This window comes from Pseudophryne corroboree, chromosome 12, assembly GCF_028390025.1.
Source record: "Pseudophryne corroboree isolate aPseCor3 chromosome 12, aPseCor3.hap2, whole genome shotgun sequence".
Classification (NCBI taxonomy): Eukaryota; Metazoa; Chordata; class Amphibia; order Anura; family Myobatrachidae; genus Pseudophryne; species Pseudophryne corroboree.
Window position 1 is genome coordinate 112,713,490 of NC_086455.1, and position 21,094 is coordinate 112,734,583.

Sequence of the window (21,094 nt, forward strand, 5' to 3'; positions counted from 1 at the left end):
TATGAACCAACCTATTGTGGTGCCTGTGGCTACAAGGGACGTGGAGGATTCCGAGTCCCTAGATGTGGTCAGGGCATTGAAAATTTATGTGGCCAGAACGGCTCGGGTTAGGAAAACAGAGGCTCTGTTTATCCTGTATGCAGCCAACAAGTTTGGTGCTCCTGCGTCTAAACAGACTATTGCTCGCTGGATCTGTAACACGATTCAGCAGGCTCATTCTACGGCTGGATTGCCGTTACCGAATTCGGTTAAGGCCCATTCCACTAGGAAGGTGGGCTCTTCTTGGGCGGTTTGGCATTACATCTTTGCCGAGCCGCGACTTGGTCAGGTTCAAACACTTTTGCAAAATTCTACAAGTTTGATACCCTGGCCGATGAGGACCTATTGTTTGCTCATTCGGTGCTGCAGAGTCGTCCGCACTCTCCCGCCCGTTTTGGAGCTTTGGTATAATCCCCATGGTCCTTACGGATTCCCCAGCATCCTCTAGGACGTAAGAGAAAATAAGATTTTAAACCTACCGGTAAATCTTTTTCTCGTAGTCCGTAGAGGATGCTGGGCGCCCGTCCCAGTGCGGACAACATCCTGCAGGACTTCTATATAGTTGTTGCTTACATAAGGGTTATGTTTCAGTTGGATCAGTTTTTGACTGATACTGGTTTTGTTTCATACTGTTGACTGGTTCGTATATCCCATGTTATACGGTGTGAATGGTGTGGCTGGTATGAATCTTGCCCTTGGATTTACAAAATCCTTTCCTCGTACTGTTAGTCTCCTCTGGGCACAGTTTCTCTAACTGAGGTCTGGAGGAGGGGCATAGAGGGAGGAGCCAGTGCACACCCATACCTAAAGTTATTTTTAGTGCCCATGTCTCCTGTGGAGCCCGTCTATTCCCCATGGTCCTTACGGAGTCCCCAGCATCCTCTACGGACTACGAGAAAAAGATTTACCGGTAGGTTTAAAATCTTATTTCTCTATCGTCCTAAGTGGATGCTGGGGTTCCTGAAAGGACCATGGGGAATAGCGGCTCCGCAGGAGACAGGGCACAAAAAAGTAAAGCTTTTACCAGATCAGGTGGTGTGCACTGGCTCCTCCCCCTATGACCCTCCTCCAGACTCCAGTTAGATTTTTGTGCCCGGCCGAGAAGGGTGCAATCTAGGTGGCTCTCCTAAAGAGCTGCTTAGAGAAAGTTTAGCTAGGTTTTTTATGTTACAGTGATTCCTGCTGGCAACAGGATCACTGCAGCGAGGGACTGAGGGGAGAAGGAGTCAACTCACCTGCGTGCAGGATGGATTGGCTTCTTGGCTACTGGACATCAAGCTCCAGAGGGACGATCACAGGTACAGCCTGGATGGTCACCGGAGCCGCGCCGCCGGCCCCCTTGCAGATGCTGAAGACAGAAGAGGTCCAGAATCGGCGGCTGAAGACTCCTGCAGTCTTCTAAAGGTAGCGCACAGCACTGCAGCTGTGCGCCATTTTCCTCTCAGCACACTTCACACAACAGTCACTGAGGGTGCAGAGCGCTGGGGGGGGCGCTCTGAGAGGCAAATAAAAACCTTATTAGAGGCAAAAAATACCTCACATATAGCCCACAGAGGCTATATGGAGATATTTAACCCCTGCCTAACTTCAAAAATAGCGGGAGACGAGCCCGCCGAAAAAGGGGCGGGGCCTATCTCCTCAGCACACAGCGCCATTTTCTCTCACAGAAAAGCTGGAGAGAAGGCTCCCAGGCTCTCCCCTGCACTGCACTACAGAAACAGGGTTAAAACAGAGAGGGGGGGCACTGATTTTGGCGATATTGTATATATATAAAAGATGCTATAAGGGAGAAACACTTATATAAGGTTGTCCCTATATAATTATAGCGTTTTTGGTGTGTGCTGGCAGACTCTCCCTCTGTCTCCCCAAAGGGCTAGTGGGTCCTGTCCTCTGTCAGAGCATTCCCGGTGTGTGTGCTGTGTGTCGGTACGTGTGTGTCGACATGTATGAGGACGATGTTGGTGAGGAGGCGGAGAAATTGCCTGTAATGGTGATGTCACTCTCTAGGGAGTCGACACCGGAATGGATGGCTTATTTAGAGAATTACGTGAGAATGTCAACACGCTGCAAGGTCGGTTGACGACATGAGACGGCCGACAATCTATTAGGACCGGTCCAGGCGTCTCAGAAACACCGTCAGGGGTTTTAAAAACGCCCATTTACCTCAGTCGGTCGACACAGACACAGACACGGACACTGAATACAGTGTCGACGGTGAATAAACAAACGTATTTCTCATTAGGGCCACACGTTAAGGGCAATGAAGGAGGTGTTACGTGTTTCTGATACTACAAGTACCACAAGAAAGGGTATTATGTGGGAGTGAAAAAACTACCTGTAGTTTTTCCTGAATCAGATAAAATAAAATGAAGTGTGTGATGATGCGTAGGGTTACCCCGATAGCAAATATTGGCGTTATACCCTTTCCCGCCAGAAATTAGGGTACGTTGGGAAACACCCCTTAGGGTGATAAGGCGCTCACACGCTTATCAAGTGGCGTTACCGTCTCCAGATACGGCCGCCCTCAAGGAGCCAGCTGATAGGAAGCTGGAAAAATATCCTAAAAAGTATATACACACATACGGTGGTTATACTGCGACCAGCGATCGCCATCAGCCTGGAGATGCAGTGCTGGGTTGGCTTGGTCGGATTCCCTGACTGAAAATATTTTATTCATGTAGAGCATTTAATAGGATGCATTCTATATATATGTATGTGAGATGCACAGAGGGATATTTGCTCTCTGGCATCAAGATAAGTGCGTTGTCCATATCTCCCAGAAGATGTCAGGGACACGACAGTGGTCAGGTGATACAGATCCCATACGGCAGATGGAAGTATTGCTGTATAAAGGGAAGGAGTTATTTGGGGGTCGGTCCATCGGACCTGGGGACCACAGCAACAGCTGGGAAATCCAACCTTTTTTACCCCAAGTTACATCTCAGCTAAAAAAGACACCGTCTTTTCAGCCTCAATCTTTCCTTTCCCATGAGGGCATGCAGGCAAAAGGCCAGTCATATCTGCCCAGACATAGAGGTAAGGGAAGTAGACTGCAGCAGGCAGCCCTTTCCCAGGAAAAGAAGCCCTCCACCGCGTCTGCCAAGTCCTCAGCATGACGCTGGGGCCGTGCAAGCGGACTCAAGGTGGGGGGGTAGTCTCAAGAGTCTCAGGGCGCAGTGGGATCACTCGCAAGTTGACCCCTAGATCGTACGAGTATTATCCCAGGGGTAAAGATTGGAGAGTCGAGACATCTTCTCCTCGCAGGTTCCTGAAGTCTGCTTTACCAACGGCTCCCTCCGACAGGGAGGCAGCATTGGAAACAATTCACAAGCTGTATATCCAGCAGGTGATAATCAAAGTACCCCTCCTACGACAAGGAAAAGGGTATTATTTTTCCACACTATATTGTGGTACTGAAGCCAGACGGCTTGGTGACACATAGTCTAAATCTAAAATGTTTTGAACACTTACATAAAAGGTTCAAATCGAGATAAAGTCACTCAGAGCAGTGATAGCGAACCGGAAAAAAGGGGACTATATGGTGTCCCTGGACATCAAGGATTACCTCCATGTCCAAATTTTGTCCTTCTCATCAAGGGTACCTCTGGTTCGTGGTACAGAACTGTCAATATCAGTTTCAGACGATGCCGTTTGAATTATCCACGGCACCCCGGGCCTTTTTACCAAGGTAATGGCCGAAAAGATGTTTCTTCAAAGAAAAAAGGCATCTAAATTATCCCTTACTTGCACGACCTAAAAAGGGCAAGTTCCAGAGAACAGTTGGAGGTCGGAAGAGCACTATCTAAAGTAGTTCTTCGACGGCACGACTGGATTCTAAATATTCCAAGAATCGCAGCTGTTTTCCGACGATACGTCTGCTGTTCCTAGGGATGATTCTGGACACGGTTCAGAAAAAGGTTTTTCTTCCCGAGGAAAAAGCCAAGGAGTTATCCGACCTGTCAGGAACCTCCTAAAACCAGGAAAGGTGTCTGTACATCAATGCACAAGAGTCCTGGGAAAAATGGTGGCTTTTTACGAAGCAATTCCATTCGGCAGATTCCATGCAAGAATTTTCCAAAGGGATCTGTTGGACAAATGGTCAGGGTCGCATCCTCAGATGCACCTGCGAATAACCCTGTCGCCAAGGACAAGGGTATATCTTCTGTGGTGGTTGCAAAAGGCTCATCTATTGGAGGGCCGCAGATTCGGCATACAGGATTTGATCCTGGTGACCACGGACGCCAGCCTGAGAGGTTGGGGAGCAGTCACACAAGGAAGAAACTTCCAGGGGGTATGGACGAACCTGGAAAAGTCTCTTCACATAAACATTCTGGTACTAAGAGCAATCTAAAATGCTCTAAGCCAGGCGGAACCACTCCTGCAAGGAAAACCGGTGTTGATTCAGTCGGACAACATCACGGCGGTCGCCCATGTAAACAGACAGGGCGGCACAAGAAGCAGGAGTGCAATGGCAGAAGCTGCCAAGATTCTTCGCTGGGCGGAGAATCACGTAATAGCACTGTCAGCAGTGTTCTTCCCGGGCGTGGACAACTGGGAAGCAGACTTCCTCAGCAGACACGATATTCACCCGGGAGAGGGGGGTCTTCATCCAGAAGTCTTCCACATGCTAATAAACTGTTGGGAAAGACCAATGGTAGACATGATGGCGTCTCGCCTCAACAAGACAAGTATTGCGCCAGGTCAAGAGATCCACAGGCAATAGCTGTGGACGCACTGGTAACACCTTGGGTGTACAAATCAGTATATGTGTTTCCTCCTCTGCCTCTCATACCAACGGTATTGAAGATTATACGGTGAAGAGGAGTAAGAACAATACTAGTGGCTCCGGATTGGCCAAGAAGGACTTGGTACCCGGAACTTCAAGAGTTGGTCACGGACGACCCGTGCCCTCTACTTCTGAGAAGGGACCTGCTACAACAGGGTCCCTGTCTCTTTCAAGACTTACCGCGGCTGCGTTTGACGGCATGGCGGTTGAACGCCAGATCCTAAAAGGGAAAGGCATTCCAGAAGAAGTCATTCCTACCTTGATTAAGGCAAGGAAGGAAGTCACCGCGAAACATTATCACCGCATTTGGCGAAAATATGTCGCGTGGTGCGAGGATCGGAGTGTTCCGACGGAGGAATTTCAACTGGGTCGTTTCCTACATTTCCTACAATCAGGATTGTCTATGGGTCTCAAATTGAGATCTATTAAGGTTCAAATTTCGGCCCTGTCAATATTCTTCCAAAAAGAATTGGCCTCAGTTCCTGAGGTACAGACTTTTGTTAAAGGAGTACTGCATATACAGCCTCCTGTGGTGCCTCCGGTGGCACCGTGGGATCTAAATGTAGTTTTAGATTTCCTCAAATCCCATTGGTTTGAACCATTGAATAAGGTGGATTTTAAATATCTCACATGGAAAGTGACTATGTTACTGGCCCTGGCTTCCGCCAGGAAAGTATCTGAATTGGCGGCTTTATCTTATAAAAGCCCTTATCTAATCTTCCATTCGGATAGGGCAGAACTGAGGACTCGTCCGCATTTTCTCCCTAGGGTGGTATCAGCGTTTCACCTGAACCAACCTATTGTGGTGCCTGCGGCCACTGGCGACTTGGAGGACTCCAAGTTGTTGGACGTTGTCAGAGCCTTAAAAATATACATTTCAAGGACGGCTGAAGTCAGAAAATCTGACTCGCTGTTGATACTATATGCACCCAACAAGTTGGGTGCCCCTGCTTCTAAGCAGACGATTGCTCGTTGGATTTGTAACACAATTCAACTTGCTCATTCTGTGGCAGGCCTGCCACAGCCTAAATCTGTTAAGGCCCATTCCACAAGGAAGGTGGGCTCATCTTGGGCGGCTGCCCGAGGGGTCTCGGCATTACAATTCTGCCGAGCAGCTACGTGGTCGGGGGAAAACACGTTTGTAAAATTCTACAAATTTGATACCCTGGCAAAAGAGGACTTGGAATTCTCTCATTCGGTGCTGCAGAGTCATCCGCACTCTCCCGCCCGTTTGGGAGCTTTGGTATAATCCCCATGGTCCTTTCAGGAACCCCAGCATCCACTTAGGACGATAGAGAAAATAAGAATTTACTTACCGATAATTCTATTTCTCGGAGTCCGTAGTGGATGCTGGGCGCCCATCCCAAGTGCGGATTATCTGCAATTCTGTACATAGTTATTGTTAACAAATTCGGGTTATATTGTTAAGGAGCCATCTTTAAGAGGCTCTTTCTGTTATCATACTGTTAACTGGGTTTAGATCACAAGTTGTACGGTGTGATTGGTGTGGCTGGTATGAGTCTTACCCGGGATTCAAATTGCCTCCCTTATTGTGTACGCTCGTCCGGGCACAGTACCTAACTGGAGTCTGGAGGAGGGTCATAGGGGGAGGAGCCAGTGCACACCACCTGATCTGGTAAAAGCTTTACTTTTTTGTGCCCTGTCTCCTGCGGAGCCGCTATTCCCCATGGTCCTTTCAGGAACCCCAGCATCCACTACGGACTCCGAGAAATAGAATTATCGGTAAGTAAATTCTTATTTTTTCCGGGTAGCTGCTTCTCACTACAGCCGCTGGGTATAATCAGTGGGAGCAAGCAACACTGGCTTTCTGTAGCCAAGGGGTACACAGTGGGGACAGTCCAGGACTTACCGGCGGCTGTTTCTCTTTGCAGCTGCCACGGAGCATGTGGGTGGCACTGGGCTGGCAAATCACTGCTGTCTACAGTGATCAGGACACACGAGGGAGGGGTCGGGAGATCCCTCTTCCTAAAAATGGAAAAGTAAAAAAAAAAAAAAAAATTAGAAATACAATTTTAATACTTATGTTTTAGAGTCGACTATGTGGCCAGATGGCAGCTTGTCATCATCATGCTGGGCATATTTTTATGTAGGAGCCTGGAGCTGTAGCTCCATCCACCCATCCACTCCATTGTTAATCTGGCCTTACTGCTACTCAGTCACCTCTGGGAATAAAGAAAGTTTGCTCAATGTTGTGCATATTAAAAATAAGACCCTACATAGTGTAATGTGCCAAGTATTAATAGTCTCTCTCTTTATATCCTCTAGTTTGTAGTTATAGTTTACCTCTGTGTTAAATAATATATTAAAGTTGTTATAGGTGTCACAGTCCTATTAATAGGAATTTACACAGGTATGGAATTATTTGGTTTGTTGATAGCCCAATATGTCATTCAGCTTTTCTTTTCTCCCCAGTGAAAATACCCAAGCAGCAAGGCTTAATACCAGTAGCAGCACGAACGGTTATCACACACCTAGTTAACCACTTAGGACATTATCCAATGAGTGGAGACCCGGCCATGCTGACTAGTCAGATCTGTGAGAATCATGACAATCCGTTCAGTGAAAGTTCTGACCTCTCCCCACAACTCTTCCACAGCCCCAACCTTCAGTTTTTTGTTCTAAATAACACCACACTGGTGTCCTGCTTACAAATCGCGGCAGACTCAAAACTACCTCCTGGTGAGGATCTTTCTTCTGCCAGCTCTACTGTCCGTGTTATAATGAGGGACCTTTCAGGCAAGTACAGTTGGGAATCTTCCATTCTTTATGGACCTGCACTAGAATTTTCAGGCCAAAAGTCTCAGTGGTCTTCCCTGTTTTCTTCCTTTCCTACGTCTTCTGTTAGTATACAAGAAGAACATCAACCTTCACAGCGGGAGTCTGAGGAATTTTCTTCCCTTCAGTCAAGGCGGAGAGGCAGAGAAGCTCTGCCTTTATGGGACAGTTTGTCAGATGAGGAAGATGCTCTTGACTGTCTTTTGCAGTATCTGGGAGCTACAGGTCCTGAGTGCCTTCAAAGAGCAGGAGTTCCTCTGAATGTTCCCTCCCCACCTCCTGCTTGCTTTTCTGAGAAACTGGAGAATGAGGTCAGCAATGCTATTTTAAAGCAGAGTGCAGAAGAGGAGGAGTTTGTGGAAAAGCACTGTGGTAATCTCCACATGCGGGCAATGCCCCAAGAGGAACCAACCAACCAAAAACCTGAGTCGGCCTTCTACTACTCCCGGCTGCTGCTTAGCATTCTAGGAATGAACTCCTGGGAGAAGAGGTAAAACGTATACTGCTGGATGTTGTTGGTTTACGTTAAAGAGAACTCAGAATAAGACTGTTTTTTACATGGTGATTTTTTGCACTACTCTGTCAGTGGTTCTCAAACTGTGTGTCGTGGCACCCTGGGGCCCCTCAGGACATTTGCAGGGGTTCCTTGGATTGGTGGTCCAGGACCAATTCAAATTATTTATGATCAATGTAATAGGCAAAACCAGTAGTGGTGGCTGCTAATCATAAAATATTTGGAAAACAGAAACAAATCTTGCCCCCCACCACTTAACTGAACCTGGATGACATATAAACCCAATTTACTTAATTTAATATTTCTTTATAAATTTCTCAGTGAGAAAGTTTTGGCCTAGGGGTGCTGTGAAAAAAATTGTGAGGGCACCATGATTCAAAAAAGTTTGAGAGCCACTGACCTATGTATATTAAAAAATGCATTTTTACTGTGAAAGCACTTTAAAAAAACTTCAGTGTTTTGTCCAACAGCGTTTTATGTGGTCTATTGCATACTTATACCCATCAATAGCAGAGGTAGGGAGGAGACTACTCCTACTTTCAGACTAGGCAGTATGTTACCTTGGAACATAGGTGGCTAAAGCTGGGTACACACCTGGCAGATCTATCTGCCGACCCACCAGGCAGCCAATTCAGGTAAGCATATACACTTACCTATTGGCAGCTCAATATGTCAGTCCTGACATCACTGCTGGACGTGCATTCAAATTTGCCCGCCCTGGTGTGATGCAGTTCCTGCAGCCAGTGTACGGGTGGTTGGTGCGTCACCCGTACTCACTGCCAGACATGCTGTTATCTGCGATATATTAGCGTTGGCTGTCCTTCAGGGCTGACATGATAGGTCTGTGAACAATGTTGTTCACAGACATATCGTGTGTACACACCCAACAACTCACTCAGGATATATCTTGCGTTCAATTGAATGAACCAGATATCGCCCAGTGTATACTCAGCTTCAGAACATGCGGTCCAAATAACTATTATTTCTGCTGCGGTGTACACTGGGCTCCACAAGGAATAACATTGGGGTGTAGAGTAGGATCTTGATCCGAGGCACCAACAGGCTCAAAGCTTTCACTGTTCCCAAGATGCATAGCGCCACCTCCTCTATAACCCACCTCCGTGCACAGGAGCTCAATTTTGTAGTTGGTGCCTTGCAGTCAGCAGGCAGTCAACAGGGGGCCTGCTCCTGCAGCCCTAAGAAAAGCATATTTCAGAAGAAAAGAAAGGCTTCAAGGGCTGCAGCAGTGACTAGATGTCAGACAGACATCCCCTGCTGCAGCTCCATCACCCCCAGCGGCGCTGTGTACTCCCGCGGCCTGGTTGCTGGGTAACTACAGCGGAGGCTCCGGTATTCTTCTCAGTTAGTCACACACTCGCCGCTGTGCTTCGGGATCGCGTGGCCACATACAAGGTAAGGGGTCTCTTTGGCCCGCTGTAATCGCGATCCGGCGTGGCTGTGGACACTGTAAGGGGCAGACGCTCCACTAGCCACCAGGACACTGGGCACAGGTCGGTTTTCTTCAAAAACCATTTGATTACAGTCCGCAACGCCCGGTGGGGAAGCCAGCAAGGGGGATAAGGCTTGGACCTGTAGCCCCTCCCCCAGCCCCAGGGTGCCATTTAGGCAAATGTTCCCGTCCTGGAGCTGCATATCTCTCTCCGTCACTCCCTGTCAGCCGCCATTTCACGGAGCTGCGCTGTTCCTGGGACTGCTTGGGCAAATCCTCCTCTGTAAAGCCGCCTGCACGTCAGTGCTGTGCATTTTACAGGACACTTAAGTATACTACCTGTCAGTGGACAGTGTTTAGTTAAGAAAAAGTGCATACACTCAGGGTTGGGTAGTACACATACACTGTGATATACATATAGTTTTTACTGTGTTTTGCTATATCTACTGTGTATGTATGTATGTATGTGTATATATATATATATATATATATATATATATATATATATATAGCTCTACTGAGTATTACTTTGTATTGATAGACCAGTGCAGTCTTGTTGTGATATAACTTCTGCATTGTACATTGTGACTTTGTGTGTGTGCATGTAGCTGCTGAGTGTCTACCATTTCGTGTATTTCACTCAGCCTGCTACCCCTATATTCTGTAACCTGAGGGGGCTCAGTGTGTCAGGTTTATTAGTAGATATAGGTGTTTCAAAAGAGATACCTACTGTGTATTTTTCTCTGTGATTTCTAGTCACCATATATCTCTTGGATTCCCGGTGTGTGCTGATACACTATACTGGGAGTTGTTGCTAGATATAGTGCTGCTAATATTGTACTAGGTTGCCTGTTATTGAGCTTATTATTATGTCAGCTACAAGGGGCAACATGGCTGGGGCTGATCCCACATTGGGTGGAGGTGACGCTGCAGACACATTTGAGGAAAACATGGCAGCGGAGAGTTCAGGTTCTGGGGGTTCTTTGCCCCCCAGTGGGTTTGTAGCAACAGGGGTCCAATATGACCCACCCTGGGCTACATTCTCCACGTTATTAAATAGATCATATCTCTTCTCAGTTACAGCACTTGAACCGATCACTGACTAAAAAGAAGTCTAACTCTCGCCCACCTAAGACTAAGACGTCTTCTAGACGGGCCGCTATTTCCTCACAATCTGCCACTGTTCCAGACATCACCTCTGATGAGGATGGCGCATACACTGACCCCACAGACACTGACTCTGAAGCTTCAGATGGGGAAGGACGGTCACAGGTGGATGTCCCTGATTTGATTGAGGCTATCAGGCTGATTCTTCAAGTTTCTGATGAACCAAAGCCTGAGGCTGTTTCTAAAAATCCGGACAGATTTAAACGTAAGAAAGTGGTTAAACAAGTTTTACCTCATTCTCAGCACCTGGCTGACATACGTCAGGAATCCTGGGAAAATCCAGGAACAAAGTTCACGCCGCACAAGAAAATGTTGGCTCGCTCTCCTCTCTCTGCGGAGCTAAGTAAAAATTGGGAAGCTCCTCTGCCTGTAGATTCCCAGGTGGCAAGATTGGTAGTTTCCTCAGCTCTGCCAGTGACTACCGTCACCTCTCTGAAGGAACCGACGGATAGACGTGTGGAGGGTTGTTTAAAGGTGATTTACACCCTTACAGGCGCTGTGCATAGGCCAACCATTGCAGCGACATGGGCTGCTGAAGCTGTTGAAGCATGGGCTCAGGAGTTGGAGGCGGAGCTACCTTCCAACGCTTCTGATCTTTCTAGACAATGTCTCGTATATATTACCACGGCTTCTCATTATCTTAAGGAGGCAGCTTCCGATGCCGGGGTGCTGGCGGCCAAGGCTGCTACTACGTCCATCTTGGCTCGACGTATCCTTTGGTTGAGATCCTGGTCTGTGGATCTGGATTCTAAGAAAAATCTGGAGCTGCTCCCTTTTAAGAGAGACATTCTTTTCAGGGAAGACCTCAATAAGATTGTGGCTGACTTGGCATCTGCTAAAACAGCTTGCCTACCGAGTACGGCACCTTCGGTGCCGAAGGCTAAAAGTACTTTCTCTTGCCCCTTTCGTCCTCCAGGAAAGGCGTACCCGAGACAAGCTCTTACTTCCAAACCTGTTGAGCCCAGACCCAAGCGGGCCTGGGCTGCCCGTCAGCCGGCTTCCAAAACAGACAAGCCTGCCGCATGACGTGGGGGGCCGACTTCTAGAGTTTGCCCAGGAATGGTTGAAGACCACTTCAGATGCCTGGGTACGGGAAGTCGTCACTCGAGGTTACTCCGTATCCTTCATGAAACGTCCCCCTCATCGATTTTGCCTGGCAGGCGTCCCTCCGGATCCGGTGAAGGCAAAAACTCTTCATTCGGCGGTACAGTTTCTCCTGGACACAGGAGTGGTAGTACAGGTGCCTCTGGCTCAGAGAGGCAAGGGGTACTATTCACCGCTTTTTCTAGTCCCGAAACCGAACGGGTCCTCGCGGCCCATTCTCATTCTCAATCTCAATTCTTTGAACAAGTTTGTGAGTGTCTCCAAATTTCGTATGGAAACTCTACGCTCTATTGTTCTGGCCTTGGAGCCTGGGGACTATATGGTCTCCCTGGACATACAGGATGCCTACCTGCATATTCCTATTGCAATGTCACATCAGCAGTACCTGAGGTTTGCGGTGGGCAACCTTCATTACCAATTTCGGGCGTTACCCTTTGGTTTGACCACGGCTCCGCGGGTACTCACCAAAGTCATGGCGGTAATGACGGCTGTACTACGCCATCAGGGGATCAGGACCCTCCCGTATCTTGACGATTTACTGATCCTGGCGAACTCCCCAGATATCCTCCTACGTCATTTGGATGTGACGATCCAGTTAATGTAAACTCAAGGGTGGCTCATCAACTGGAAGAAATCTTCCCTGGTCCCTGCTCAGAGCATGGTGCACCTGGGGGCATTGTTGGACACTCACAACCAGTGGTTGTTCTTGTCTCAGGAGTAGGTCCTGAAACTTCAGGACAAGATTCGATGCTTCCTCTTTCGTCCGCAAGCGTCGATACATTCGGCAATGCAAGTACTAGGTCTCATGGTGTCGGCCTTCGACATGGTGGAGTACGCTCAATTCCATTCCTGCCCTCTTCAGAAGTTGATTCTGGCCAAGTGGGACGGCCTGCCTCACCGGATCAGATCTCAAATGATCTCCTTGTCTCCGGAAGTCCGTCTGTCACTAAGCTGGTGGCTTCAGGACCAACGATTGAGCAGGGGTCGTCCCTTCTGGATCTCCAACTGGGTCCTTCTGACGACGGATGCCAGTCTGAGGGGTTGGGGCGCGGTGTTGTATCAACACTCCCTTCAGGGTCGGTGGACCAAGGAGGAGTCTCTCCTCCCTATAAACATTCTGGAACTGCGGGCAGTGTTCAAGGCACTGAACTTGGCCCAGCATTTGACACAGAACAGACCTGTTCAGGTACAGTCGGACAATGCCACCACGGTGGCATACATCAATCATCAAGGCAGCACTCGAAGCCGCGTGGCAATGAGGGAAGTATCACGGATTCTTCAGTGGGCGGAACGCCATCTGCCAGCCATATCGGCAGTGTTCATTCTGGGGGTCCTAAACTGGGAAGCGGACTTTCTCAGTCGTCAGGACGTGCACACCGGAGAGTGGAGCCTCCATCCAGAAGTGTTGGAGCCTCCATCCAGAAGTGTTTCAACTCCTAGTGGACAGGTGGGGCCTTCCAGATGTGGACCTGATGGCGTCTCGACACAATCACAAGGTTCTGGTCTTCGGAGCAAGGACAAGGGATCCTCAAGCAGCGTTCGTGCACGCACTGGCAATTCCATGGAACTTTCAGCTGCCATACGTGTTCCCTCCGGTGTCACTCCTGCCCAGAGTAATAAGGAAGTTCAAGCAAGAAGGAGGAATACTACTTCTGATCGCTCCGGCGTGGCCCAGATGCCACTGGTTCTCCGATCTACAGGGCCTCTCGCTAGATCGTCCCCTTCTACTTCCACAACGACCAGACCTCCTCGTTCAGGGCCCTTGTGTTTACCAAGATTTGGCCCGACTGGCTTAGACGGCGTGGCTCTTGAAGCTTCCGTCTTGAGGGCCAAGGGTTTTTCTGAGGCGGTCATTCAAACTATGTTGAAGGCCCGTAAGCCAGCTTCTGCTCGGATTTACCATAGGGTCTGGAATTCTTACTTTACTTGGTGCGTGTCTAATAACCATGACATTTACAAGTTTAGTACGGCCAAACTTTTGGCCTTCCTACAACAGGGTCTGGACTTAGGCCTTCGTCTGGCCTCCCTCAAGGTTCACATTTCTGCCTTGTCTGTATGGTTTCAGAGAAAGTTTGCTACCCTGCCTGATGATCATACTTTCACTCAGGGGGTGTTACGGATTCAGCCTCCTTATGTGCCACCTGTGGCCCCTTGGGATTTTTCAGTGGTTCTGGAGGCCTTGCAAGAGTATCCGTTTGAACCTCTTGCGTCTGCAGACCTTAAGTGGCTTTCCCTTAAGGTTTTATTTTTGCTGGCTATTGCCTCTGCTAGAAGGGTCTCGGACTTAGGTGCATTATCCTGTAAGTCCCCTATCTGATTTTTCACCGTGACCGGGCAGTTCTTAGAACGCGCCCTGGTTATTTACCTAAGGTGGTATCTTCCTTCCACCTTAACCAGGAGATTGTGGTTCAGGCCTTTAGTTCTCCCGAGTTGTAGTCCAAAGAGCGGTCTTTGGATGTGGTGCAGGCTCTCCATATCTATGTGAAGAGAACTGCATCCTTTAGGAAGTCGGATTCTCTTTTTGTACTGTTTGGTTTTCACAAACGTGGCTGGCCTGCTAACAAGCAGATCTTGGCCATATGGATTAGAATGGTAATTGCACATGCTTATGTCCAGGCTGGTCTTCCAGTTCCTGCTACCATCAAAGCCCATTCTACTCATTCGGTTGGACCTTCTTGGGCGGCCCGCCGTGGTGCGACCCTTGAACAATTGTGCAAGGCGGCTACGTGGTCTTCAGTGAACACGTTCATAAGGTTCTATGCCTTCTATACTTCCGCCTCCCAGGATGCTTCCTTTGGACACCGGGTTCTTGTGCCCGCTACGGTGCGTCCCCTCCCATAAGGAACTGCTTTAGGACATCCCTGATATTATTTCCTGTGGAGCCCAGTGTACCCCGCAGCAGAAAACAAGATTTATGATAAGAACTTACCGTTGTTAAATCTCTTTCTGCGAGGTACACTGGGCTCCACAAGGCGCCCACCCTGACGCACTTAGCTTCTTTGGGTTGGTATGGCATTAGCTGCTGACACCCTCTCCTGTCGTGAGTGTAGTGTATGTGGCTACTAGCGATTGTCGCCTCTTTTACCTACTACTGCATTGGACTGGTTAACGAAAACTGAGCTCCTGTGCACGGAGTCAGGGTTATAGAGGAGGGGGCGCTGAGCATCTTGGGAACAGTGAAAGCTTTGATCCTGTTGGTGCCTCGGATCAATATCCTACTCTACACTCCGATGTTATTCCTTGTGGAGCCCAGTGTACCTTGCAGAAAGAGCTTTAACAACGGTAAGTTCTTACCATAAATCTCGTTTTTAATGAATGTGTTTTATTTTCCTATTGGGGTCACCTCCCATTGTTCCTGATAAAGCTATAGCCTACACCTGTAAACTGAATTTGAATGAATATCATTGTATAAATGGCTAAGTCCTGCTTTATTAATATGCATGACAACATTTACAGATTTACATGAGGAGAACTTGGTAATTGGGAATACTGTAAACCCTTAGGGGTTGGGTTTGTGTGACCGGTGGTCAGGAGACCGCCGGTTACCATACCGATGCCGGGATCTCGGCTTTGAGATGGCCAGCGGGAGGGGCGAGCGCAATGAAGCCCCTTGTGCTCGCTGCACTCGCCACAGGTTTTATTCCAACCCTATGGGTGTCGTGGATACCCACGAGTGGGAATAGTCTCTAGTGGTTGGCATGCCGACCGGCGGGCTATTGAGCATGTGGGATCCCGGCGTTGGTAATGTGACCAGTGGTCTCCCGACCCGCCAGTCACATTACCGCATCCCACCCTTAGGTATGATCTCCTCTAAAGGGTTTTGTCCATGCAAAGCAGAAATTTGTACAGTAGGCGTTTTCAGTGGGCAGTGGTTATACAAACCCTAAAGTTCTTTGTGTAAGAGTGCTGGAACAGACTGTACTGGTTGCAGAGCTCTTTAGCTGGGTACACAGTGTGGACAATATATATTGTCCATTAGATCGAACGGACAATATGTCATGAACGGGTCGCCAGGTATGTACTCCCGATATGTATGTGAATAATGATGTTCACATACATATCATGTCAGCCCTGCAGCCCAGCCGATGCCGATATATCAGCATATCTGGCTGTGCGTACCCGCCTACCGCCCGTACATTGCCTGCAAGGACTGACATCACAGCTGGACAGTTGTGATGTCAGGACTGACATATCAAGCAGCCAATCAGTAAGTGTATATGCTTACCTGAACCTGCGCTTGGTCGGCAGATAGATCTGACCGGTGTGTATTCAGCTGGGTACACACTGGCAGATATATCTGTAGTTCAATCGATCTGCAGATGGTGGTTGTTCATACACACAGAAAGATGCACCAATATATCTTAAAGATATATCTGCTGTTAAATCTATCTGCAGCTATATATGCAGATGGGGATTGTTCATACACACTGAAAGATGCACTAATATATCTGCAGATATATTGGTCATCTGCTGTGTTGCACAGCAGATGCAATATATCTGTGAAAGACGTCTTTCACAGACATATTGCTTGTACACACCTTTAAGGTGGGTACACACTGGCCGATATATCGGCCATTCTCTTGAAAGGCCGATATATCGCGGGTCCGTCGGCCAGTGTGTACGGCCGATACGTCTGTGAACTCCGTCGTTCACAGATGTATCACGTCAGCCCTGCAGCACAGCCGACGGCCAATACATCTAAAGATATATTGGCGCGTCGCTGTGTGCCGCCCGTACACCTGCTGCGGCGGCCGGCGGTGATTGACAGCTGAACTGGGTGGGTGTGTGTACACATAAGTCTGTAAAGATTATAAAGGATCTTCATTGTGTGCATGATATTTTTCAGGAGAAATTTTCACCTTCTAAAGAAAAATGAGAAATTGCTTCGGGAGCTGAGAAATCTTGATTCCAGGCAATGGTGAGAGCTGTTGCACTTGCCATGTTGTGTGTTTCTGATTACTGAAGTACTATTGCATTTAAAATAGTAAAGGCACATTCCGCCTAATTCGCATTTGAAAGCAAGTCAGAAAATTATGTAAGTTTGTATCTGTAACAAACCGTTTTGCAATGCAAGCGGAGCAAATCCATTTATATTTTTTCTGTGCAGGGTAAATACAGTCTGCTTTTGCATGTAGCCGACAAATGTTAGACTGCTTCATTTTTACACTGCACAGTTTGAAAACACCCCACCCAAATCTAAATCTCACCTGTTACATCTGCCCCACCTGCAGTGCAGCATGGTTTTGCCCAGTTACTTGCTTTTTTTTTTGTTTACTTTCACATATGAATGAGTATGCTCTGCAAAAATGCCATTTTCCATGGATATTCATTTTCTTCTAGTTCATAAATAGACCAGAATGCAGAGGTTTGCCATCACTGGTATAACCAGCAGTTTAACTTCTGACACTGTTTATAGATCTGTACAGCAGTTACTGCACATCCACATTAGTTGTAATCAAGATCACATTAGGACTTTCTTAGTACAAGGTACAAGATGTATAATGGTAGCAAAGACATGCAGAGAAAGGGGGGAAAAGATAAATAAAATATTATATATACAGGTTGAGTATCCCATATCCAAATATTCCGAAATACGGAATATTCCGAAATACGGACTTTTTTGCATGAGACTGAGATAGTGAAACCTTTGTTTTTTGATGGCTCAATTTACACAAACTTTGTTTAATACACACAGTTATTAAAAATATTGTATTAAATGACCATCAGGCTGTGTGTATAAGGTGTATATGAAACATAAAATGAATTGTGTGAATGTACACACACTTTATTCAATGCACAAAGTTACAAAAATTATTGGCTAAAATTACCTTCAGGCTGTGTGTATAAGGTGTATATGAAACATAAATGCATTCTGTGCTTAGATCTAGGTCCCATCACCATGATATCTCATTATGGTATGCAATTATTCCAAAATACGGAAAAATCCGATATACAAAATACCTCTGGTCCCAAGCATTTTGGATAAGGGATACTCAACCTGTATATATATATATATATATATATATATATATAGTATTAGATTTACCAAAAAAAAAGCAAAATATAACCAGCTCTCACTTTTTTAAGCAGATCACATGGAATCCAACCATAATCCAAAGGTATCAGCGGTAGCAGCCCGCCCAACGATCATTTCGACCAACTCTTTGTTGGTTTTCCTCAGGGGCTAAGTTGACCATGACAGCCTGCATCATTGATTACAGTTTTTGTACCATGTATTAATTTGGTTGTTAGTATCTGTACCTTTTCCGAAGCTGATCTAATTTGGTGACTAAATTCATCATATATTTTAGATCTCTTAATTTGAGGATTAGAACAGCAGCAACATTATACTGTAGTTATTCAGTTAAATACCTCTTAAGGCATGATCAGCATAGTGGAACAGTGGATAGCATTGATACCTCACAGCACTCCCACAATTTTAAAACCTAATAGGTTGGCATCTAATAATATGTATCTATGAAAATGTTAGGACAGGGGTTCTCAACTCCAGTCTTCAAGCACCACCAACAGGTCATGTTTGTGAATCTCTATAATCATGCACAGGTGAGGTAGTCTATTTAGCTGGGTCAGTAATTATTCCACCTGCTTTCACAGGCAGAAACCATCAAGCATGACTTGTTGGGAAAACTTGAGGGTTGAGGTTTAGAATCGCAACATTGTGGAAAATAGACGAATGCAGAGGTTCCCAAACGCGGTTCTCAAGGCACCCCAGCGGTCCTGGTTTTAAATGTATCCATGCTTGGCCACAGGTGACTTAATTAGCACCTCAGTCAATTTGATTTAACCATCTATGCTGAGCCATGGATATACCTAAATCCTAGACTGTTGGTGTGCCTTGAGGACCGCGTTTGGGAACCTCTAGACCACAGGTTCTCAAACTCGGTCCTCAGGACTCCACACGGTGCATGTTTTACAGGTCTCCTCACAGAATCACAAGTGACATAATTAGCTCCACCTGCGGACCTTTTAAAATGTGTCAGTGAGTAATTAATACACCTGTGCACTTGCTGGGTTACCTGCAAAACATGTACTGTGTGGGGTCCTGAGGACCGAGTTTGAGAACCACTGCTCTAGACTAATGTTATATACCACCTCTCACTTTTTTAAGCAGATTACATGGAATCCAACCATAATACAAAGGTATCAGCGGCAGCATAATTGCTGGCGGTATATACATAACTGTTGTGAGCGCTGGGCCCCTGTAAAAGCATCACTTGCACCCTACAACAGTCAGCAGCTACTGTACTCCAGTTTAGGTAGACACTGAGACTGAGGCTTTTATGTTTTTCCTTCTTCAACAGTCGTGAAACGCACAAAATAGCTGTTTTCTACATTGCTGACGGCCAGGAAGACAAGCACTCCATACTGTCCAATACCGGTGGCAGTCAGGACTATGAGGACTTCGTGGCTGGGCTTGGATGGGAGGTAGTAACACTTCAGTTGCTGGTTTAAATTTTGATACTTTTGCTTCTGTTTTCAGTTTTATTACCAGATATTTAGTTCTTTAAGTGTGTCCTAATGCAGGAAGTCTAGCCATGATTACTTATTAATTTGTTTATTTTTGCCCTAATTCTGCCTTCTTCCTAACTGGCAGTGTTGTGGGGTTTTTCCCCTTGTATCGGTCATCAATACTGCAGCGTGGACCTTTACGTTACATCAAGAATACACAAAGAGGGCGGCGCGTTCTCCAAGCAGCTGTGATCCATATGACTGGAACTATTAGTATTATTATTAAGTTATTGACCGTTTTTTATATAGCGTACAAAATTCTGTTGCGCTTTACAATTGGAAACAATGGTGTTAAAACAAAACTGGGTAATAACAGAAAATCTTAGAGGTAGGAAGACCCTGCTCACAAGCTATAGGGTATAGAGGTCACAGGGAAGAACCCCCTGCTGCTTTGCTAATATTCATTTATGTATATTCTAGATCAGTGGTTCTCAAGTACCCCCAACAGTTCATGTTTTCCAGGTCTCCTCACAGGATTGCAAGTGTAATAATTTGCTCCACCTGTGGGTCTTTTAAAATGTGTCAGTAAGTAATGAATACACCTGTTCAACTGCTAGGTGACCTGGAAAAGATGAACTTGAGGACCGAGGTTGAGAAGCACTGTTCTAGATTATATACTCTACTAGCTGAAGTGCCAGGCGTTACTCAGGTTTACATTTTCCAGTTACTAAGTTATCAATGAGTTGGATGTAACTGTCAACATATTAAAAGTGATTAGTAGCTCTCCCAACACACCCATGAGGTGGCTGCCCAGTGTTGTTTTTGGGGTGTTGCCAGCATACTTGCCTACCTGACCCTCTCCATGAGGGAGAGAATGCTCTGTTCCTGGACTTTCCTGGTAATGTATGATTACCATCACCTGTGGTGAAACACCTTTCTTATCAATTAACTAGCTCACCACAGGTGATGGCAATCATACATTACCAGGAAAGTCCAGGAACAGAGCATTTTCTCCCTCATGGAGAGGGTCAGGTAGGCAAGTATGGTTGCCAGTAGCCCTGATCTCCAGCTTTTCTTTCTGTTCAGTTTTATAATCACTTTTCCATTGTGAGATGAGTTTAAAGTTTTCCTTGTGTTATCAATATTGTTATTACAAGGCTTTTTCAGTACAACATGTTTTGTCTCCCCACCTCCATTTCTGTCTGTTATTTTAGTTAATTGATAAATGGTGATTTCATTCAGTTATTTCAGGTAATTTGGCGGTACTTGAATGATATATCATTGATGCCCATGATCCCTGTAATTGTGCATATCACATCTATAGTATTCCGGTTTAGCTGCGTGAAGGGTTAGGGCGCCTCGCTACCCCGGGGGTAATGAGCTGAAATGATGATACCACGCCCGTCAGCAGAAACAAAACTGGTGTATAAGGGGGTGGAAAGAATTGAATACTGCCCATTCAGTTATGGTCATTTTTGCCTGTTATTACAGTTTTAAAGTTTTCATCCAAATCCATCCAGTGGAAGGCTCAGAACCGGCTCCCTGTGTCAAAGTTCTGGCCAGCGTACACCAGCGAGAGGTCCGACTGGGACCCCAACCCGGTAGTACTGTATGTCTTCTGGGATACAATGTTACCATTTTGTGAAGTTTTCTTGCAAATCCATCCAGTGGAAAACCCGCAACAGGCTCCCTGGGTCACAGTTCTCTCTGGCGCATTCTGCCGTTTGGTCCAAATGGGACTCTAACTCACCTAAAACCTTACCTGAAT

At 46.7% G+C, this 21,094-nt stretch overlaps 1 protein-coding gene across 7 annotated transcripts in view; it reads left to right on the forward strand.

Annotated features, from left to right (window-relative positions):
- Nucleotides 1-21,094, forward strand: part of RALGAPA1 (Ral GTPase activating protein catalytic subunit alpha 1) — a 669,595-nt gene that overhangs the window by 522,203 nt on the left and 126,298 nt on the right. For all 7 annotated transcript variants that reach the window (XM_063947861.1, XM_063947860.1, XM_063947862.1 and 4 more), the window contains 3 exons: nt 7,259-8,111; nt 16,703-16,774; nt 19,179-19,302. In XM_063947861.1, the coding sequence (XP_063803931.1) occupies nt 7,259-8,111; nt 16,703-16,774; nt 19,179-19,302 (1,049 nt within the window). The remainder of the gene's footprint in view (nt 1-7,258; nt 8,112-16,702; nt 16,775-19,178; nt 19,303-21,094) is intronic.